The sequence below is a fragment of the Miniopterus schreibersii genome, assembly GCF_964146895.1.
Source record: "Miniopterus schreibersii genome assembly, chromosome: 9".
Classification (NCBI taxonomy): domain Eukaryota; kingdom Metazoa; phylum Chordata; class Mammalia; order Chiroptera; family Miniopteridae; genus Miniopterus; species Miniopterus schreibersii.
The window spans coordinates 51,042,531-51,066,821 of record NC_138118.1 but is presented as its reverse complement, the minus strand read 5'-3'; the positions used below and the strand labels follow the sequence as shown (position 1 = coordinate 51,066,821).

The 24,291-nt window shown below is 35.8% G+C and overlaps 1 protein-coding gene across 4 annotated transcripts in view; it reads left to right on the top strand.

Annotated features, from left to right (window-relative positions):
• The window catches only part of CACNA2D1 (calcium voltage-gated channel auxiliary subunit alpha2delta 1), a 453,232-nt gene that overhangs the window by 67,018 nt on the left and 361,923 nt on the right, over window positions 1-24,291 (top strand). For all 4 annotated transcript variants that reach the window (XM_081147533.1, XM_081147532.1, XM_081147531.1 and 1 more), the window contains exon 2: window positions 16,244-16,325. In XM_081147533.1, the coding sequence (XP_081003659.1) occupies window positions 16,244-16,325 (82 nt within the window). The remainder of the gene's footprint in view (window positions 1-16,243; window positions 16,326-24,291) is intronic.

The window sequence follows — 24,291 nt, the reverse complement described above, 5'->3', positions numbered from 1 at the left end:
CTTATTTTCTAGCTATAACCAACTTTTCTCTTGCCATGTAAAAATAAGATGTTTGTAATTTTCGTTTTCTCCCTTTACATCAGTGAAGCAAACTTAGAACCCAGGTCTATGCTATCCTATAAAAGAGAAAACACAAGATATTTGTAAGCATTTGTAAATTATGATGAGAAGAGAGTTGAGGATGACTGTCTGGTGGTTTAATGATGGAAAGGGCCAAGCCATGTTTCAGATATCTGCATCGAATAGCTTTTATTAAGGTAGCGTACTCTATTTGCTTCTGAAGGCAGACTGCTCAGCTCTGCCACTTATTACCTCTGTGAACTTGGACAAGTAATGGAACCTCTCTGTAACTCAGTTTCCTCATCTGTAAAGTGAAACTCATATCTATCAATAGATTTTTGTGAGAATTAAATAGTTTGTTCACATAACATGATTAAAACGGCTCCCGGCACAAGGTGCTTAATAGATATTATCTGTTATCTATTGAGCACCCACTCTGTGTTCAGAACTATGCTAGATACAGAACTATAAGAACTGTATCTCAGAATACAGAACTATAAGCTGTGGTCCATAATTCAAGGAAATTAAGTATTGTTAGAGAAAAATAATTCTAGCAAAAGACAGTATATCAATATCTGTGACATTTTGTAAGACAGACAATATGTATATCTTAGGAACCTAGAGGAAAAAAACATTTCTGAGGATTTGAGGACTTGGATGGCTCAGAATAAAAAAGACCTGAAGCACAGATTTGAAGGGTGATTTTTGGGAGCTGAAGAGACTTAGAGAGGTAACCTCAGGCTAGTAGGAAACATGGTTAAATAACATGACAAAGTTGACATATTCCTGAAACAGTTCAAATGGTTTGACTGCAGATACTCACCCATGTGGGGAAGTGGATTGGCCATTTAAATCAGAATCCAAATATGATAAGCATTTTTGTATTTTGCAGTATTGGAAATATTATGAGAGCTCAGTTAATAATTCAGAGAAGAAAGGAAATGAGGAAATTTTTACCATGATATTAAATAACATTTACACGCATGAATTAGGCTGAAATAAATTTTGTGAACACTCTGCAATGGGAGAAAAATATAGATAAGCATTGAAAGGGAAGATCATCAATAAAATGAATGGAGGTTTTGTAATGGGCAATTAGAAATTCAGCTCATTTGGTTCATAGAAACACCAGCAGCAGATTGTGTGGCCATGTGGGACACCTCCATTGGCACCAAGCTACAGAGGGACTGTGCTTGAGGTTGTAACTAACTCTGATGTGGAAGGGTAACAAACAAAGCTCTCAGTCTCAAGGGATCAAGTCCCTGTATGAGAACCCTCCCCCTTTAGCTGATCCATGGAACTACATTGCTATCAACCCTAAATGTATTGCTCATTTGTTGTCTTGAAAACTGGAAGCAAATTGCTGCTGCTGAGGAAAAAAATATTAACTAAATAAACAATGAAGAATGCTTGGAGAAAACAAAATTAATCCAAGATGGTGGAAAAGTAGATCTCATAAAGAATCTTTGTTTTTTTGAGAATTATGAGTGTGTATATTTGCAAGGTGGGTTACACACACGCACGTGCACACACACACATGAGCAGCAAAGGCCAACAGAAGACGAAGGCAGAGGAACGTGAACAACTTATGAATCAGATTTTAGTGATAAAGCCTTTTTTTCTACTCTCAAGCACTTTACCTTTACACTGTGATGAGCAAAAATTGGATCCCTTTTAACATTGCTTACAAGATTAATTCTAGGCAAAAATGGAATACTGAAGCATTTCACAAGTTGAAATAGCTTTCTAAAAACAGAACAGCAGTTTATTGAAAATGGCTTAAATTGCTAATAATTTCAGGAACTAACATTTCTGGCATGACACCATTTCACTATCAATGCTAGATTTAATGTAACACCAAGCACTCCTTTTACACCCTCGAATTGAATATTTAGCAAAATAGTGTGTCTAGGTTATCTAAATCTTTGGCTTATTTATGTAATTTTTATCCAACTATGGGAACATTGTGGGTGGTTTATTATATAACAGAAATAGGAGCAGGTTGGCATTGGTAGGATATTTATAGCAAGTGGAACATTTTTCAAATATATGATCTTATTACTTCAAATTTATGAACAAGCTGTTTATATATGAACACAATAGAAATGGTCAGTTTGTTAGACCTTGTGATATTTTTATTTTTTCCAAGATCCATGGGCATAGACATGTCTATTTCCTTGGATTAAAATAAAATTATTTCTTAAAATACTGGCTTAGGCAGAGCATTGCCTTAGGACAAGGGCTGCAAAGACTTCTCACTCTCCCACTCCTCCTCCTCTAAATCCCTTACTGGAACAGCTTTCTTCCTTTCACTTCTCTATGTATCTTCCATTCTTTGTCTGCTCTGGTCTCTATGATAATTGCTAGTTGGATAATTCAAGAAGGGTGTGGAAGGAAGATGTCTGTTTTAATACTCTCTCCTTACTAACAGCAGTAGATTCAGACACATTCGTTTCTTTTTCAGAGGATTTACCACATCAAATATAGGAAGGAAGGACAGTTAGATAACAGTTCTTAGCTATCACTTTGGCTCCAACCAGTGAAAAAAAAACTTCTTAAAATCTCTTTAAAACAATTAAATAGATAACTGTGCAGACTTGACACTTTGTACTCAACCATTATCCTTTTGAATAGATTAAACTGGGTGTAATTTGTGCTGTTCTGAATTTGCTATTCCTCAAGTGCAAAATGAAATCAATTACTATAATTCTTAAAAAAAAAGTTTCCTGAACTAGGCACTATTCTTTTTAGAGCCATATTACAGGCAAATCCAACTTGAAAAGGAACAATAATTGCATGGCAAGTATTTTTCATTCAAGTATAGTGACAACTTGAATATTTTATGTATTTGCTTTTAGAATTTGTGCTGCTTCTGTACAATAAAGTAGAGGATATAAAAGATGATCTTAATTATTCAATAAGATATTTGCTTCAATATTTAGAGATTTTATAGTGAATTCTCCAAATTACATTGAGTCCGCAGACATCTTCAAACAATTGGAAACACACTGCTAGCTGACTCTGTAATGAGTTGTTGTAGGGGCAGAGGAAGATTACAAGACACTTTTTTTCCTATGACATTCAATATCCCCACTTGACAGATTTGGAATTATAAGGTATGCACTCTAGAGATTTACTAATTCCTTTAAAGTATTAAGTTGCATTTTGAAAATCTGCTACTTGTTGTAAAGTAGGGGCCGTTAACAGATGCATGGGTCCAGCAGTTCATTTTTTTTTCCTGATTTGGATCATGGGGAGAAGAGGGAATTTAGTAAATAAATCACTTACTCGACTTAAATAAATATGTGTTCTTTAAAAACCAATAATGCAGTTTTATTTCAATATATTTTCTATTTATTCAACAAATACTTGTCTGCCTATGATATGCAAGACTTTAATAAAAATATTGAGGATTCAGTGATAAAGAAGAATAAACATATCTATCTAATCATGAAAGTGTACAGGAAAACAAGCATGAAGCACCATTAAAAGTGCTTTGGAGTTCAGTGGATAGAAGAGAATATTTTTTAGTTTGGCAGGTTGTAAAAGGTGATATTAGAGTAGTTGTGGAATTTATTCATAATGGAGGTAGAGAATTAATTTCAGGGGCAGGTTATAGAGCAAAAACAGAATGTGGAAGAGGACTGTCAACACATGGAGCTGTGTGAAGTTGGTTGAAGTAAATAAGGAGATAGAAAGGTAGATTGTTTAAATTTTTTAAACTAATTTTTCTCATCTGTAAAAAGTGAACACTTGTTTTTATGATGACTAAACAAGAGAGTATATGTTAAATACTTTGGCGTGGAGTTTGTCATAAAATACGGTCTCAATGCATTTTGCTATCAGCTATGTATAGGGGAAAATGCTGAGATACTATTATTTAATGAAGGACTGGAGGTGAGATCTGAAGAAATTGATGGCATGAACCTGGGTGACTGAGGAGATAGCCAACAGTGAGAAGGGACACAAGGGGATTAGTCGTATGGGGCAGAAGATACTAAGTTTTATAGGTACTTTGAAAAAGAATGGGAAGTCAAGATGGAATGATCTAGCAAATAGTAGGCAGCACTGGAGCACAAATGTGGGGATTATATATGTAAAGGTGATAGTTGAAGTCATGAGATCTGGTAGTTCAAGTCCTGAGGTTTTGAAGGAATACAAATATAGAGAAGAGAGGAAGGAGAAAGGAGGAAAGGAACAAATATAGATCTTGACAATTGTATTTGACCTCAGGAGTCAGATGATAATACAGAAGAGAAACCAAGATACAGAGTCATAGGAGCTAAAGGAACACATGATCTCAAGAGGGAGTGGAAAAGTGGGAGAGAGGGCAGCAAAGGGGTAAGACATAGCCCTGTTGTATGCACACATTGACTGCGTACCCAGTCTCTGGGGCTCTCATCATTTTCCTCTACAAATACTTGCTTGACTCTCCTGTGTACCATGCTCAAGTCCTGCCTTCATAACACTGAAGCCTCTGTTATCACTGACACTTGAAACCAGGGAGTTCTATTTCCAACAAGCAGAGTAAGTGTGTTCCTGACCTTACAGCTTTGAAAATCCTCATACCTGTTAGTCAAGTTTTATTGTATCTATATAACCAGATATACATTGGTTCAACTTTTTTGAGCTGCTCAGATATTGTAATATATATCTATTCCTAAAAGAAAGATTTTCAAACAAAGTATTAACTTTCTGAGAGAAATCCATTTTATTTTACAGTGATTTTAGGAAATTAAAAAAAATTTTTTTTGTAGGAAATCGGTAAATATTTATTGTATGGAATATGTAGTAGGGAAAATTTTCCCATGTCTTTTTTCCCCCCAAAGTTTCTTTAACTTTATTTGTTGAAAATATTCCAGATGTCCCCTTTTTACCCCCATTGACCCCCTCCACCCTGCATCCACCCCACCCTCAGGCCTTCCCCAGACCAATGCCCTGTGTTCATGGGTTATGCTTATAAACGTAAAAGTTCTTTGATTAATCTCTCCCCGCCCACTCCCCCATCCCCAACTTCGCTCTGAGATCCCTCAGTCTGTTCCATGCTTCTATGTCTCTGGATCCATTTCGTTCATCAGTTTATTTTGTTTATTATATTCCACATATAAGTGAGATCATGTGGTACTTGTCTTTCTCTGACTGGCTTATTTCATTTAGCATAATACTTTCTAGTTCCCTCCATACTGTCCCAAAGGATAAAATATCCTTTTTTACAGCTGCATAGTATTCCATGGTGTAAATGTGCCACAGCTTTTTTATCCACTCATCTGCTGATGAGCACTTGGGCTGTTTCCAAATTTTAGCTGTTGTAAATTGCGCTGCTATGTACATAGGGGTGCATAAGTTCTTTGTGATTGGTGCTTTGGGTTTCTTAAGATATATTCCTAGAAGTGGGATCACTGGGTCAAATGGCAGTTCAGTTTTTAATTTTTTGAGGGAATTCCATGCTGTTTTCCATAACGGCTGCACCAGTCTGCATTCCCACCAGCAGTGTACTAGGGTACCCTTTTCTCCACACCTGGGCCAGCACTTGTAGTTCTTTGATTTGTTGATGGCAGCCATTCTGACAGATGTGAAGTGATACCTCATTGTGGTTTTAATTTGCATCTCTCTGAAGGTTAGTGACTGAGCATTTTTTCATATCTCTTAGCCACCTATATGTCCTCTTTGGATATTAACCCTTTATCAGATGTGTTGTTGACAAATATGTTCTCCCATACAGTGGGCTCCCTTTTCGTTTTGTTGATGGTTTCCTTTGCTGTGCAACAGCTTTTTATTTTGATACAGTCCCATTTGTTTATTTTCTCCTTTGTTTCTCTTGCCCTAAGAGATGTATTGGCAAACATACTGCTATGAGAGATGTCCGAGATTTTGCTGCCTATCTTTTCCTCTAGGATTTTTATGGTTTCACGTCTTACATTTAAGTCTTTTATCTATTTTGAATTTACTTTTGTGTATGCTTTAATTTGGTGGTCTAGTTTCATTTTTTTGCATGTACCTGTCTAATTTTCCCAAAACCATTTATTGAAGAGGCTGTCTTTACTCCATTGTGTGTTCTTGCCTCCTTTGTCAAATAAATTGACCATAAGTGTGTGAGTCAATTTCTGGGTTCTCTGTTCCATTCCACTGACCTATATGCCTGTTCTTATGCCAGTACCAGGCTGTTTTGATTACAGTGGCTTTGTAGTATAACTTGATATCTGGTATTGTGAACCCTCCAACTTTGTTGTTCTTTCTCAAGACTGCCGTGGCTATTCGGGGTCTTTTTTGGTTCCATATAAATTTTTGAAGTGTTTTTTCTAGATCTGTGAAATATGCTGTTGGTATTTTAGTAGGGATTTCATTGAATTTATAGATTGCTTTGGATAGTATGGACATTTTAATGATATTAATTCTTCTAATCCATGAACATGGTATATTTTTCCATTTGTTTATATCTTCCTCAATTTCTTTTTTCAGTGTCCTGTAGTTTTCCGAGTACATGTTTTTTACATCTTTGGTCAAGTTTATTCCTAGATATCTTATTTTTGTTGTTGTAGTGGTAAATGGGGTTTTTTTTTTAGTTTCTGTTTCTGAGAGTTCATTGTTGGTGTATAAAAATGCCATCGATTTCTGGGTGTTAATTTTGTATCCTGCTACCTTGTTGAACTCATTTATTAAATCTAGTAATTTTTTGGTGGAGTCTTTAGGATTCTCTATGTACAATATCATGTCATCTGCAAATCATGACAGTTTTGTTTCCTCCTTTTCAATTTGGATGCCTTTTATGTGTTCCTCTTGTGTGATCACTGTGGCTAGGCCTTCCAGCACTATGTTGAATAAGGGTGGTGAAAGTGGACACGCCTGTCTTGTTCCTGTTCTTAGGGGAACTGGTTTTAGTTTTTGCCCATTGAGTATGATGGTGGCTGTAGGTCTGTCATACATGGCCTTTATTATGGCCTCTATTCCCACTTTGCTGAGAGTTTTTATCAGAAATGGGTGTTGGATTTTATCGAATGCTTTTTCTGCATCTATTGATATGATCATATGTTTTTTGTCCTTCATTTTGTTTATGTGGTGTATCACATTTAGTGATTTGGGACTGCTGTACCATCCTTGCATCCCTGGAATAAATCCCACTTGGTCATGGTATATGATCTTTTTAATATATCGCTGTATCTGATTTGCTAATATTTTGTTGAGGATTTTAGCATCTATGTTCATCAGGGATATTGGCTTGTAATTCTCTTTCTTTGTAGCGTCTTTATCTGGTTTTGGAATTAGGCTAATGCTGGCCTTGTAAAAAGAGCTTAAAAGTGTTCCTTCCTCTTGGATTTTTTTGAAATAGTTTGAGGAGGGTAGGTGTTAATTCTTCTTTGAATGTTTGGTAAAATTTCCCTGTGAAGGCATCTGGGCCATGGATTTTATGTGCTTGGAACCCTTTGATTACTGCTTCAACTTCATCAGCAGTTATCAGCCTATTTAGGTTTTCTGACTCTTCCTATTTGAGTTTTGGAAGGTTGTAGTTTTCTCGGAATTTGTCCTTTTCATCCAGGTTGTCCAGCTTGGTGCATATAGTTGTTTATAGTATTTTCTTACAATCCTTTGTATTTCTTTTGGGTCAGTTGTTATTTCACCTCTTTCATTTCTGATTTTCACTTGGGTCCTCTCTCTTTGTTTCTTGATGAATCTGGCTAACGAGTCATCAGTTGTGTTTATCTTTTCAAAGAACCAGCTCTTAGTTTCATTGATCTTTTGTATTTTTTTTTAGTCTCTATGTCATTTATTTCTGCTCTGATCTTTATTATTTCCTTCCTTCTACTTTGGGATTTTCTTGTTGTTCTCTTTCTAAGTTTTTAAGTTGTAGGGTTAGAGAGACTATTAGGAGTTTTTCTTGTTTTTCAATGTAGGCTTGTAGCGCTTTGAACTTCCCTCTCAGGACTGCTTTCATCGTGTCCCATAGATTTGGAGTTGTTATGTGATCATTTTCATTTGTTTCCAGGAAGTTTTTGATTTCTTTCTTATCTCTTTGGTAACCCATTCATTGTTTAGAAACATGCTATTTAGCCTCCATGTGTTTGAATGTTTTTTAGTGTTTTTATTGTTGTTAATTTCTAATTTCACTCTCTTGTGGTCCGAGAAGATGCTTGATATGATTTCAGTCTTCTTGAACTTGTAGAGACTTGTATTGTGTCCTAACATGAGAGTATCCCATGTGCACTTGAGAAGAATGCATATTCTGCAGCTTTTGGGTGGAATGTTCTGTAAATGACAATTAGATCCATCCGATCTAGTGTATCATTTAGGGTCACTGTTTCCTTGTTGATTTTTTGTTTGGAAGACCTATCCAGTGAAGTCAGTGGGGTGTTAAAGTTCCCTACTATGACTGCATTCCTGTCAATCTCTCCTTTAAAGTCCTCTAGAATTTTTTTTTTTTATAAATTTAAGTGCTACTATATTAGGTGCATATATGTTCATCAGGGTTATATCTTCTTGTTGGGTTGATCCTGTTAGTATTATGTAATGATCTTTCTTGTCTCTCGTTATGGTCTTCATTTTGAAGTCTATTTTGTCTGATAGCAATATTGCTACCCCAGCTTTTTTTTCATTTCCATTTGCGTGGGAAATTTTTTTCCATCCCTTCACTCTCATCCTGTGTCTTTTGTTCTGAGGTGGGTCTCTTGTAGACAGCATATATTTGGGTCATGTTTTCTTATCCATTCAGCCACCCTATATCTTTTTATTGGGGCATTTAATCCATTTACATTTAAGTTTAGTATTGAAAGATACTTATCCACTTCCGTTTTATTTCTTTATGCCTATGTTTCTCATTCTATTTCTACTTCTAACATTTCCTGTAATTCTGTTTTTGTGGTGATAAACTCCTTTAGCCTTTTTTTGTCTGGGAATCTCTTTATTTTACCATCTATGTTGATTGATAATCTTGCTGGATAGAGTAGTCTTGGTTTCAGATCCTTGTTTTGCATTACTTTGAATACTTCATGCCACTCCCTGCTGGCCTGTAGAGTTTCTGATGAGAAGTCAGCTGACAGCCTTATGGGAGCTCCTTTGTAGGTAACAGATTGCTTTTCTCTAGCTTCCTTTAAGATTCTCTTTGTCTTCAATTCTTGGTATTTTAATTATGATGTGTCTGGGCTTGGGCCTCTTTGGATTCTTCTTGCTTGTGACTCTCTGTGCCGCCTAAGCTTGTGTGACTTTCTCCTTGACCAAGTTAGGGAAGTTTTCTGCTGTTATTTCATCAAACAGTTTCTCTAACCCTTCCTTACTTTCTACCTCCTCTGGCACTCCTGTAATGTGAATGTTGTTATGTTTCATGTTGTCTCACTGCTCCTATAGACTGTCCTCTTGTTTTTTAATTGTTTTTTCTTTTTGGATTTCTGATTGATTTTTTTCTACCCCATTTTCTAATTCGTTGATCTGACCTTCAGCTTCCTCCAATCTGCTGTTTATTCTTTCCATTGTATTCTTTATTTCTGCTATGTTATTCTTAATTTCCTTCATAGCTTCCATATCTTTTTTCATGCTGTTGAGCATCCTTACAATCAGTATTTTGAACTCTGTATCTAAGAGATTGTTTATCTCCATTTCATTTGGCTCTTTTTCTGGAGACTTCTCTTGTTCTTTCATTTGGGCCTTGTTTTTTGCTCTCCCCATTTTGGCTACCTTTTGGGATCTGTTTCTAAGTATTAGTAGATTTGCTATGACTCTCAGTCTTTTTGGAGGGTCTCAGGCGTACTTGTTCCTGGCCCTGAGTACCCTGTTTGGAGCTATCAACAACCCTCAGCTTGGGGTCTCCTTTGCTGGTGCATTTGGACAGGACCAAGATGCACACCAAAGTCTGCCTTCACATCAAGTCCTGATTTCATAACATTGAAGCCTCTGTTATCACTGACACTTGAAACCAGGGAGTTATATTTCCAATAAGCAGAGTAAGTGTGTTCCTGACCTCACAACATTGAAAATCCTCATACCTATTAGTCAAGTTTTATTGTATCTATATAACTAGATATACATTGGTTCAACTTTTTTGAGCTGCTCAGATATTGTAATATATATCTATTCCTAAAAGAAAGATTTTCAGACAAACTATTAACTTTCTGAGAGAAATCCATTTTATTTTACAGTGATTTTAGAAAAACTTTCTTTAAAAATTATATATATTGTTTCAAGGGTTTTAAAAAGGGACATGAGTACTTAGGTTATTTTCTTCATTTAGTATTTCAGCATAGTCTTTTATAAGATTGTTGGGCTAAAAATTCAAGACATGATGAAAAATTGGAAATTTGACAATATAGTCTTTTTCTGTTTTCCTAGAAGTATTGTAATTGGACTTTTGGTTCCATCAGAATAGGGTTTAGAAAATAAGCATTCTTTCTGACTGCATTACTATAACATTTTGATGAATATTTTTGTTAATTAGAATGAATAGGGATCTTGAAATTTTCAGGCGTTTCAGTTCTCTTTCCCTTGTCCTTTCCTACCTTCTGGTATCTGCCCGGTATTCGGTATTCATCTCAATGCCTTTTTCTCTCACCTTTAGCCTAGTACTGATGGAGAAATTCACACAGCCATGCTGATTAGTACTAGTGAAAACTGATTACCTCCAATGTAGGGCATGTCCTGAAATAGCCTCCAGCCTTGTTTTCAACTACCCCACCTGAATGCCCACTATGTATCTATTAACAGATGACCACCTCCTTTCATTACAGAGGAAATCGAGACCAGTGAGCAGAACTGTCTCAACTTTTGATTTGGTGGTTCTAGTTATTTTCAGGAACCTAAAATCTTTTACATTTTTCCCTCCAATCTCCATGGAAGAAGTAACCTCTCTCTAACCACGGATTAGGTTTCTCCTGTGTTCTGCTTATTTTCTCACTCATCCTCCCCTTTCTCTTCCCCTGCTCATTTTTGGGATGAGCAAGAAAAAGCCAAAGGGATCTAGAGTCTTTTGAAGGACCTTACCCTGTCAAAAATTACTTGAATCTTTGATGTCTCCATCTGTACTTGCCTTTCTTTTTTTACATAGAAACATGCTTATCTCTCTCCTATTAAAAGAGAAAGGAGCAGTAAATTCTTGTTCTTTGTTCTTTTCTAAGTTTCATACTGTTTCTTTCATTCTCACACATAAATGGATAAATTTCTCTCACTTTACTTGATGTCTCTGTAGTTACTTCCTCTCTCTGGAAACTTTTACCTTCTCTGGTTTTGTGATACCGTTGCTCTTGGATTCCCTTCTCTCTTGCCACTACTCATATTGCTCTGTTACATCTTTATATGTTATCTTTCAGAGTTCTAACTATTGTGTATTTCCTTCCTCCCATATGTACTCTTTTGGAAGTCATACATTGATTTTCCTGTGTCCTTTATATACATTGTAACTACCAAATCTTTAAATTTGATGGAAACTTTTCTTCTGAGAGCTCCAAACCCATGTACACTCAATTGCCTATTGGATATCTGTACACGAAACTCTCAAAAACATCTCTAATTGAGCTAATAAAAACAAACTTATCAATGTCCCTCTAAATCAGGGGTGGGGAACATCAGACCCATGAGCCGTACTTGGCCTGCAAAATCATTTGGTCTGGCCCAGGCAAGACAACCATAGGTGGGATTCATAATTCAATAAATCTAGGAGCTTTTCCCATAGCTATTTTTTAAATTGATAAATTTGTGTGGCCTGCGAATGATGTTATAAATATCCAAATGGCCCTTGGCAGAGAAAAGGTTCCCCACCTCTGCTCTAAATTGTTCTTTCTCTGGTACTTTCTATATGAAAATGTTGGATCATTGTCTAACTGAGGAACTCCATTCACTATCTACAAGTCCTTTCGCCCATTCACTGTCTATGTCTAATAGTACATGAACTCCTCTTGTCCATTTTTCAGAAATTTTGTTGAGCTAGTTCCTTCTACTTGGCCTCTTCTCCTTTTTTCTCTCTCTTCTCACCACTACTGAGCTAGTTAATCCTGCTCATTTATTACCTTTATCTAGACATTTCCTTCTCACTTTCTGTTCTCTCTTTAAGCCACCATCCACTTGGCTGTCAGATAAATTATTTTATCATTTTCATATATATTTTATTGATATTGTACCTCTCTGACTTCACATTTTTCATTATCTTTTCATTATTTTGAGAATACAGTCTAATTGCTTCAGAATGTTATTTAAGACCCTAGATTAGGCCCATCTATCTGCCCAAATTTGTTGCCTACCATTCCTGCCCCATTTCATACCATTTGTTCATCCAGCCTTGGACTCCAGCCATTCAAACTACTTGCCTTTGATGAATATGCCACGTTTTATGTTCCCTCTGCCTTCATGGTTACTTCTTTGTCTCCTCAATTTTGTCAACAATTCTACTTGTCTTTCAAATCTCACTTTTAGAAAGCTACCTCTGTCCACTTTCTTGCATTATTACCCAATAAAATTTAAGTGCCTCTTTGCTGGCTCCTGATGGGATCCAGGACATGCTACCCCAAATTATGAGTTTGGCATGTTGAACATTCTAAGTTCAAGGAGTTTGAGAATTCACACATTCAAGAAAGACTTTCTGACCTTCCCTCATGTGAGAATTGCATACTTATCTCCAAAGACAAGGGACAGAGAAAGGAACCAGATTGAACAGATTTGTTAAGTTTCCCTCAGTTTACTGGGCACAGCTCATACTTTTTGACCTGTCATATCTTCCTACAACTTTCCATTCTTTATCAAACCTAGCATAAGAACACTCAGGTTTAACCATCTCTATGGGTTTTTATTTCCTTATGAAAGCTCCTCCCCTGCCGTGTAAAACATATTAAATTAGTATGATATTCACTTGATCTATCTCTTGTTACAGTGTCTAAGTCAAGAACTTAAAAGTGTGGCAAAGAAAGTCATTTTTCTTCTTTTCCACCTCCCTATTCTTGTTCTTTGCTCCTTTCCTGTCAGACTCTAGTTTTAAGTCCAACCAGATTGTAAGACATAAATCATTCATTTCTGCATCTCCATCTTTTTAGTATCTTTTCAAGCAAACAACACATTCTTCCTCCTGGATCACATGTTGGTTTCTTATTACATGAAAAAGCTATATCCTCTGTAACTTTCTCCAAAACATTATAGTATATTCTGGAGACATTTAATGAAATTGTGCTTAGTGATTATAAGTATGTACTTGATTTTGCCTAGAAAGAGAAAAACTGATAAAGAATTTGCACATATGAGTATTTTCCCTGTGTAATTTTTTCACTTTTATGATTAATGGGATCTTTGCTTATTTCCTAGCCATTATATTCTTCTAATTCCAGGTTTGGAAGGCAGAGTGCTAATGTATTTTAGCAAAACCAGGTAACATGTCATAACTATGAAAAATAACCCTTGCTCCTATAAAGTGTTCTTGATAGCTTGTCAGTGGGACAGAGAAGACTGGAAGGGCCCTGAATTGCTTTTCAGCCTAAACAGGTTCACCTCAATGAACACTGGCAGTGACAGTACACTCAAGTGCCAAGTTAGAATGCAAGTTTTAGACCATTTTAGCAGAAATCAGAATTCAAGCCTGAGTTAAGTTCATGCTTTTACACATATACTCATTGTCTCTCAGTTTCCCAGCTAAAGGGATGTAGAAGATGTATAGCATTTCTTACTATTTGTCAATGTTGGGAATTCTATTTGAAAAGAAATGATTCATTTTCCTTGGGTTTTGGGCCTGGTTCGGTAACCGCTTGGAGAAATGAGGAGTCTGAACTGAATTCGAAAATGGTGGCCATGGTCTTTGCTCCTACCTGTTCCCTACTGCGATTTATTGTTTTAGACGTAAATATGAGGAACAATTATATTTATCTAATAGTAGTAATAAGAATATTGGTTAGTATTTTTAATGTTTCAGATATATGCAACAGCTCATAAGCAGCACAAAATCTACTATTAGAATAACGTGGTAGGCTTCACTCATTTTAATGAGTCTGTAAATTTCTCTCTATACCCTCCTTCTATTTATTTATTATTTATTTATTTATTTATTTTTAATATATCTTTATTGATTTCAGAGAGAGGAAAGGAGAGGGAGAGAGAGATAGAAGCATCAATGATGAGAAAGTCATCGATCAGCTGCCTCCCGCACGCCCCCGACTGGGGATGGAGCCCACAACCGGGGCAGGTGCCCTGACCGGGAATCGAACCCCAGTCGCCTGGGTCCTAGGTCGACGCTCAACCGCTGAGCACCCCCGGCCGGGCTGTTTTTTTGTTTCTTAATATTGATTTATCTTCTTTATATTTTATTCATACAGCATGGTTGAGTACATATTCTTCCTTATCTTCATTTGTGTGAAAGTATCCCTAGCTTTTATGTATTTCATTTACTAGCTAGTTTGTGTCACGTAAATCAAACCTCTGTCTTTTCCTCAAAGGCATTTCATTGCTTTTATGACTGACTTTCAGGCTTTGCTTCTCCCCCTTTAGTTTATCAGCTCATTATCCTTTAAGTGTTCTCATATACCTTATTTAAGCCCCTCTTTTCATGTTATATTTCTTTCCACATTTAATTTCTTATTCTGTTACACTTAAATTTATCTGAAAAAAATTGACAGCCTTATAGTATTATTGAAACTCCTGTTTATGTAAGGAAGAGAAGATCAATACAGTTAAATATCCATGATTCAGACACTTATGAAAGATAAAGTTCACTTTCCTTTATAAAACAGCACTTTATAAAAAATTTGTACTAATAAAATTTAAAGAAGTGGGATAAGCAACAGATAGATGTAGAGAGAATTTCAAATTCAAATATAAATCATCCATCATTCTTGCCAGTGTTTTCTTATATTTGCAAGAGCAGAAATGAATATCACTTTAGGTCTTTTTACAACATGAGGATAAATAAATGAAATATATGAAGGAATTGCAAATTAAATCATATTGATTTAAATTGGAAAAATTGTGTGGCATTTGGTAATGTCTCTGATACCAGGAAAAAGTAAGATAGACCATTGACTTAGGTTTTTCTAAAATGTCCCAACAGCCCTAGCCAGTTTTGCTTGGTGGTTAGAGTGTTGGCCCATGGACTGAAGGGTCCCGGGTTCGATTCTGTCCAAGGGATGAACGTTGGTTGCAGGCTTGATCTCTGGCCCCTGTCGGAGCTTGAGCAGGAGGCAACCAATTGATGTGTCTCTCTCACATGGAGGTTTCTCTCTCCCTCTCTCTTTCCCTTCCAGTGTCTCTGAAAAGCAATGGAAAAAATATCCTCAGGAGAAGATTAAAAAAAAAAAAAATCCCAACATCCATCGTTTGTATTTTAAGATTTTCATTGCATTAATCTGAAGGGTATACCTGAAAAGGATTTGAACTTAAATCCTCCAATTATAATTTTAATGCTCAAAACTATTCCTTTAAAACTTAAACTTTGATCCAGTGATTTCAAATCTAAGAGTCTAGCTAAGAAAATGAAATACTTTTAAGCTTTATGCACTAAGGTATTTGTAGCACTATAATGTTTAGTGGTTAAAAGCTGATGATATCCTAAATATCTTTTGTAAAACAGAAGGGTGGTCAAGTATATTATGGGATATAGAGATAATGGAATATTAAGTAGCCATTAAAATAAAATGTTTATAAGATACTTGTAATGGCATGGGAGTATTTATCATATGACCCCAGGAAAAGAAAAGATACATAAATTTTACATAACATGCTTTCCGCCACGTGAAATAATTTTAAAAGGCTCAATGGGAATACATTAAATGTGAAGAGTGGTTATCCCTGGGCAATGAAATTGGGAGACTTTTAAAATACTTCCCACTTTCCTGCATTTTAAAAAATGTTCTACACTTAGCACACCCTAAGTATTATATTCAGACTTGCAAGCTAAATAATAAAGTTTAGTTTAGAATATTCTGTTTATTCATTTTAAATGGAATTTTCATAAAAATTAAGCAAATTTTACCCTTGTATTGGACAAAACAATCATTGTCATTTCTCTCTCTTTGATATGAGAGTATTTCAGCATTCTAAGAGGTTTTACCCTGAAGTTTCATTGGCTTTATAATTTGTAGGTGGGTTGGGAGGGTGGACATAATGAGAGCTAGGAGAGAGAAGAAAGATTTAAAGGCAATTTAATGAATTATCTGCAGCGTGAGTGTAAAATGGATGTCTTTGGCCTTAATTTGCCAGAGATATGATAGAATATTTTCTTCTCTAATTACTGCAGCATCAAGTCATGGGTGGATAAGATGCAAGAAGACCTTGTCACACTGGCGAAGACAGCAAGTGGAGTCAATCAGCTTGTCGATGTGAGTAGAGCCCAAAGTAACTTAATCTTTTCTTTAATGGAATGCAGTAATATCTTCTAGGAAGTGCTCTTCTATATTATTAATAAGATATGGCTTTTCGTGTGGATCTGGTAGTGAAATTCTGAGAGAGATCTTTGGTACTGCTTGTTACTGTGAAAAAGAAACATCATCCCTAAGTTAATAAAGCTTTCTCAGCACATACACTTTATAGTTTACACACAGCCTTCACTTACATGCATCCTTGTGATACATAGGCTCCCCTAAAGTTCAAATTGGGATGTCACCTTTCCATGCTTCAGACTGTATTTTGTAATCTCTCACATAGTGGTGACTTTAAGTAGTGATGAATTCTTTTGAATATCCTCAGTGGGAACACTTCTTCATTCTTTGAGGGTAGATTTTACTTTTAAAAAGAGTTGAAAAGTGTTTACAGCTATGCCTGGAGACTAGAGTGAGTCATTCAGATGGGTAATAAAGATTTTGATGTATGAAAAAGAGTTACTGTAAAATATGTTTTTTCTTAGGATTTATGCGAAGACTATGAAAGTCTCTCCTACATGATTTTTGAAAGTGATAGCATTGTATAAATATTTATATGTCATCTTAAATAGGTTATTTTACTTGGGAAGGACATTTACTTTGTAGGTTTTATAAGATTTGTTAAAAATTATATGTTAATTCTTGAGTGTCTCACTTCTTCCATTTCAATATAAGTAATGTAACTATTTGAAAGTACTTTGATCTTGTGTTTCTAGTGATGCAGTGGGGCCTTTTTATTTTCCAAAGCTGAGGTGAAATGTATGAAAGCACTTTCATGGATGACATATGAATATTTATTATATGGATATTTATGTGTGAATATTTCTGTCTGAGAGAAACTGGAAAGTATGATTACCTTATATATTAATAGAAATTCATAAGGGAACCTTATTAATAAAGCAAATACTTAAAACAAATTATTCCAGAAACTGTTTGCAAAATAATTATAGGTTTCAGTCTAAGAGTATGTTGAACAAACTTTAATATCTGTGAGATGAATATATTTGGAAATGAAAAGTGTCCCTTCTGCATAACAAGATCAAATTTAGTTCTAGTCAACACATAATATGTCTCAGGCCCTGTGCAGGCTACCGAGGGTTGAGAGACACCGTTCCTTTCCCCAGAGAACTGATGCCCTGCTAATCAATAATCTCTACTATATGGCTGCAAAGATGCCTGAAAGCTCCGGTAAGCTGGGGCTTGCCATCTGCAGTGGTTTATTGTGGGGAAATATATAGGAACATGAACGTGTATTAAGATAATAAGCGAGACTCTGTGAAAGTGATGGAGTCTGTGGGATGAGAGGAAAGAAATGAGAATTAACAGGTTCTGGTTAGAAGCTATATGAATCTCTTTATTGACAGATTGAGACTAAAAATAAACTGCTCTTGGGCAAGCTCCTTCCCTCCTCCAGTGTTTCTGCAGCCTCAAAAACCACTTTCTTGGCTGACCTCATTTTTACTTTTCATGTAAATATGTGAACCCTGCCTCACCGAATCTGCTTTTTGCAGTGAATCACTAAGCAAAAAAAAGTCTCATCTGATTTCCACTGTGCTCTGTGAAGTATAGATTACTAAGAAGAATGTAAAATTGTTAGACGAATAAATGGCTTTGTCTGACTATGGATAGCAAAATCGAATGAAGAAGATGAGAGAAATCCCCACAATTTCCCTGTTTCTGAGACATGGACGTACTGCAGTGACAGAAAAATACAACCAAATAATTATATATGATGTGTAACAAAGGAAGGGAGAGAGAGAACAGAATTCAGTCCTGGAAAGAGAATTTGAGTGTTAGGGCGCTTGAAGAGTGTCATTTTATGTAGATAAATGGTCCATATGCCTCTCTGCCTTTGCCTGGAGAGAAGATTCATATTGGGGGCCAAAGTGGTGCATTTCTTCTTGGCTGTGGAAATTTAAGCTAGAGACCAGCAAAGGATGCCAGTGTAGAGTGAACTTTGGGAATGAGATTGGGAATGTTGGATACATGGCAAGGACTAAAAGTTGAATAAATGGAGGAACTTAACATGTTCCTGGATTGAAATTCAATTTTGTAGAAATAATTATTCTTGCAAAATTATTTAACATAATTGTTTTTACTGGCTTTGCAGGATAGAACTAGCATTTTTCCTGCATGCTCATATGCGGCTGTAATGAGGCAACGTAACTAAAATGAGACATCTTTGCAATTTTTAAAAAAATATGGTTTTATTGATTTTTTTAGAGAGAGCGAGGAATGGGGGGAGAGAGAGAGAAACGTCCAGGAGAAACATTGATTGGTTGCCTCTTGCATACCCCTCTGGGGAATTGATCCCGCAGCCGGGAATGTGCCCTGACCTGGCATCGAACTGTGACCTCTTGGTGCATGGCACGGCGCTCAGCCAACTGAGCCACACCAACCAGGGCCGTCCTTGCAATTTAATGAAAATTGCTTTATGGCATCATGAAATATTAGCTCAAGGAAGGTTGAGCTAATTATTGGATGACTTCAATACTTTTAACTTTACAGACGAGAAATTTATAAAGTTATCTGCCTGACTTCTGTTAAAGATACAGTGTGAATAAGCTAAGTAGTGCTGTTACTCTGATGCATTCGAGTCTTAAGAAATGTCTTAGTGAATTATACCACTATCTAATCATTTATTGGAAGCTAACATGTCCATTAATTGCATATGCTCAGCTGCAAACTAAATGAAATAATTGAAGGAAGAAAAAATAAAATTAGGGAAAAGAGATAATAATATATTATAATTTTGCTTAGTGAATTTAATATATTAGAACCTTTTAAATACAGCTGAAGAAAAAGAAATAAATACAACTGAAGGAGTACATTTTTTTTCATTAGTTCAAGAATTGTACTAAGCCCTTTACACGCATTATCTTAATTCTCAGGACAACCTTGTGAAGTGAACATCACCATCTTTAATAGGCATGAGGCAATTGCAAGGTTAAATTTTTGTTCTAGGCTACACAACTACTAAATTGGCTGTAACTCCCAAATTACAAAACAAAAATCTTGGTATGCTTTAAAATATAAGTTAATATTTTTACCTTTTTATATTGCTGTTTGTATTTTGAGAAGGTAAGCAGATACCTGATTAGGTACAAGGTTAACATGGATATGCTACTGCTCTTTTAATGAGGTATAAACTAGAAGAAGCCAAAATGCTGCTACTAGTTATCCACTCATGAACATTTCTATTTGAATTTCTTGTAAAAAAGAAAGTACAGAAAGATATTGTAAAATGTAAATTTGCATGCAGAATGTAAAATCTTCTGTTATTGTTGGTATGCACAGAATTGGTTTTGTGTGTATTATCTACTGAAAGGATTGCTAAGAATGACACTGAAAGGAGTTTTTCTTTATTTTGTCTTTATGGTTTTCCACCTAAAGAAAATATGCTTACTTTCTTCCAATTGATAGCTTTATAATCTGCCAAGGTGTTTCATCTCATGGAGTTGTTGAGATTGATGACATATCCATATAAAATATTTATTGACCTGTAATCAGAACTCAAGGAAGGTCATTCCCTTGTTGAATTTGTCGAGGGTATTGTATTCTATTAGTTGGGGTCCAGGCTGAACCAGTTTACAGAGATTTAAAACAACCATGTATTTTTTTCTCCTGTTACAGTGTAGAGGTGAGCAGCTTAGGCTCAGCATGTGGCTTCCATTCCTGGGGCCAAGGTGATTCTTCCAGTTGCAATTGTTTTCCAGCCTGATGCACAAGGAAAGAGATTAGAGAAACAGATAGATACCCAGTCACTTTGAGGGTAAGACATTTTGTTCAGGGTTAAAAATCATGGAGTCTTTAGCTGAGTAGCCATATACCAACTCTCTCACAGTGGAAGGGGTAGAACCAGTAGTGGGGGACAACTAGCCATCTTCCACTTATATGTATTATTTGAATACTCTCCTTATTAGAGTTATGTTGAAGAAATATTTAAAGATATAGTAACAAAAAATGGATGCTGTATTTATATATTTTAAACATTAAAAATTAAGAAATAGAAAAAGATCCTCAGATTTTGAAACATGCATTTTAAGCAATCTGAATTATACAATATTTAGAAACACATTTTATTCTTTTAAACACACACATTCCTTTAGTTACTATGCTGGCAAATTGAGAAGCTCATCATCATATATTAATGAATAGATAACATTTAAAAAAATTAAAGTTAATATTTTTAAAAATAAGTTTTAAGTTCATGAAACATTGGCCAACAACTACTTTTATTTAATTTGCCGATAAAATATTTCTTGATGAAGATATACCTAATTTTGACCAATATCCAAATGATCAGATATTCTAAATCAATGAGTTCTATAGTAATAAGAATTTGTTTTATGAAATCTTTCTAAAAATAAACTGATGAATAGAACCTACTGTTTGTCTTTTCTACAAAATGGGTTTCTGAGTCTACAAAAAATTATATAGAAAGAAAACAAAACTCTGTAAATATGTCAGAAATCTCAGTTGTTACACTTGATTGGCCCTGCCCTGGGGACAAGAAGCCTCAACGATGGAAGCAAATTATAGTCATCGGGGAGTCTTGTTGAGTCCTTTGTGCAGGTTTCTTTATACCTCCCCCTTTCTCTTTAGGAATCCAAAATTTTCTCATTACCTCCTCTTTGTTACAAAAGAAGGGATGGATGGTGCCATTTATACTTGGTTAGGTCTTCAGTAACTCTTTAGTTCTAAGGGGAACATATTTGGTATTGGAAGCAAGTATGAAGGCTATATTTTGAAATAGGTAGAGTTTCCCCTCATTTCAAATAGGTCTCTCTCTTTTTTTTTGGCAGGGGACAGGAGCCCAGCAGAACCTGGACTAAGGGGAGGCAGATGAAGTGCCAAGGGTGCAAGGGTGCAGAGTTTAAGGAGGCACACTCACTGGCTCTGAGCGTCAGAGTGAGAGTAGCCCTTGAAATTCTGTGCCCTAGGTACCTCACTTGCCTCACTCTAGTCCTAGCCCTGGGGTTCTTCCCTGCTCCTTCCCCTCCTATGTATAATGTCAGGTCTTTCCTACAGCTTTTCTGGATGCTTTGTTAGCCTTCCAGGCTCATCTTGTGTCTATGTAAGGAACATTGAGTATTCCTATAGTGTTAACAATATATTCATTTCGAAATGTTCACCCACATTATGTGACATTGCTCCATAATTCTTTTCACTTCAATTCCAACATTGTGTTTTATCACTAATAATGAAGGATGTCAGGGGAATCCAAACTTTTTTTAAAAATTAATCTTTATTGTTGAAAGTATTACAGATGTCCCCTTTTTTCCCCACGTTGACCCTCTCTTCCCAGTTCCCACCCCCTCCCCAGGCCTTTCACAGCACTATTATCTGTGTCCATGGGTTATGCATCTGTGCATAAAAGTTCTTTGGTTAATCTCTTTCCCTCCCCTCCCTTGCCTTCTCTCTGTGATTCATCAGTCTGTTGTGTGCTTCCATGTTTCTGGATCTATTTTGTCAGTTTATTTTGTTCATTAGATTCCACATATAAGTGAGATCATGTGATATTTGTCTTTCTCTGGCTTATTTCTCTTAGCATAATAATCTCCAGGTCCCTCCATGTTGTCTTAAAGGGTAACATATCCTTTTTCACAGCTGCATAGTATTTCATGGTGTGACTGTCCCACAGCTTTTTTACCCACTCATCTACTGATGGGCACTTGGGCTGTTTCCAGATCTTAGCTATTGTAAATAGTGCTGCTATGAACATAGGGGTGCCTATGCTCTTTCTGATTGTTGTTTTAAAATATGGAATGGTTCACAAATTTGCATGTCATTCTTGAGCAGGGGCCATGCTAATCTTCTTTGTATCATTCCGATTTTAGTATATGTGCTGCAAAAGCAAGCACCAAACATTTTGATTATAGAGATTATTATGTATTTCCAGTTATCTAAGACAACTGAAATGAGGCATGTCATCTGGTTGTTATAAGGCTTTCTTCTTAAATGAAAATTCTGTCTAGATTTCTACCATGTTAGTCTAGAACATGCAAACATTTAAAAATTTTTGTGGGTTAACTTTTTAAAAAAAACCTGGACATTGATTTTTGAAGGTAAAGTCATTCTGCTGTGGCACCATGCGAAAACTCCCTGGCTTTGGTTCACCACTGTGATTTCATAAGTTAAAGTTATCGTCAAAATCAGTACCTTCGTATTTCAATATTCTCTCAAAGATGTAAATATGAAATGTGTCTAAATATTGAGCATTCAGTTCTTTTAATTAAGTTAGTATTTACACAAGGGTTTTGAATGAAGAATTTCATTAGTAGCTCATGGGGTTCGCAAATTGATGCTTTTTCTTTGACATTGTGGTCACGTCATCTTATGCAAATAGAATGTTCATTTTCTAGGTGGTAGAGAGTTTAATATATTAATTTATTTGCAAAAGAAGATACTCTAAAGCAGAACATAATTAATCATTGGTGATCCCGACTAGGGATTTAGCAAGAAGCAGAGGCAACAATAAGGGTGGGGATCTTTTTTTCTCCTCTCGGGCATGCTGCTAAGTAGCTGGATGGTAGTAGATTTCCCTTTACCTGCTTGCCAAGTGAGATGGCAACACTCTCCCTCCCTCACAGAAATGCTGCAGGGGTAAAAGGGATGTAAAATGCAATGTGATAGCAATAATAGATGCTATGAAAAAGTTAATGCTTATTTCTCCTTATATTTATATGTTACTTTAAAGTAATACAATTGTTTTTAAAAGTAATATAAGTATTTTATAAAATAATATAATTACTTTTCAAATATAGCTTATTTATTTCACGTTTTGGTTTTGCTCAGAGTTGCCTTACACCTCCAATGACGAAATGTAACTAATTACCGTAATAACATAGGCAAATTGAGATTATCATTATTTTATGAAAAAATACATTTTCCCCCTAAATAGAAGTCTGTTTTGACTACAGAATGCACTTCAATAGAGAGAGTAAGGACTATGGGTTTTTTGTTTGTTGTTGTTTTTTAAACAGTGGTTTATTACATTCATTTCCAAAAACAAAATAAAGTGAACCCTAAGGGGGTTTCTATCTCATGATGACTTTCAATGTTTTATTAGCAGGTTTTTAAATGAAGTACTGTTGGTTCACAAACACTAATAGTGAAAGACTATTAAAATGTTTTCTTTTTTACCTTACCAATCTGTTGCATTATCAATCAATAACCCTTTCTTAAGTTATGCTGGTATTTGAGGGATAACTTATTATTTATTGTTTCTCCAAGTAGCAGTCTAATGGCTTGGTAATACTGATTACAGTGAGAGTGATGGATAGTGGCTGTGCTTTCGTCTCGTCTGTGTTTCACGGAGGTGGGGAAGCTAACATCTCGTGGAAGTGGTGTGCTAGCTTCTTCCTTACAATGAAGATGAATTGCATAAAAGACCATTATTTGCTCCTGCACACTCTCAATATACAATATCCAGCTTCTTGTTTTCCCCTGAAGACATCTTTAATGTCTTTATACAGAGTGCAGTGGTTCTCAGCCAGGGACAGTTTTGTGCCCCAAGAGACATTTGTCAGTGCTTGGAAACATTTATTGTTGTCACAACTAGGGGTGGGGGGTAAGTGTTACTGGCATCTAGTGTGTAGAGGCCAAAGATACTGTTGAACATCCGATAATGCACAGGACATGGCCCCACCACAAAGAATGATCTGGTAAAAATGTCAATATGGCTGAGGTTGAAAACCTTAAGAAGGACAAGACTTTGAAGCAAGAATAGATGTATGAAACTCCTTAAGTGAATATAAATTTGTAAAATTACACATCAGTACTGATAGTGAGCAATTTTTCTTTAGAGAAGCCATTTGCAACTAAGATGGTTAAGGGCAAATTAAAGTGTGCTACATTTTTAAATTCTTTTGTTAGCAATGAAATGAATTTAGATCGTTTGGGGTTAGGGACATTAAACAAGCAG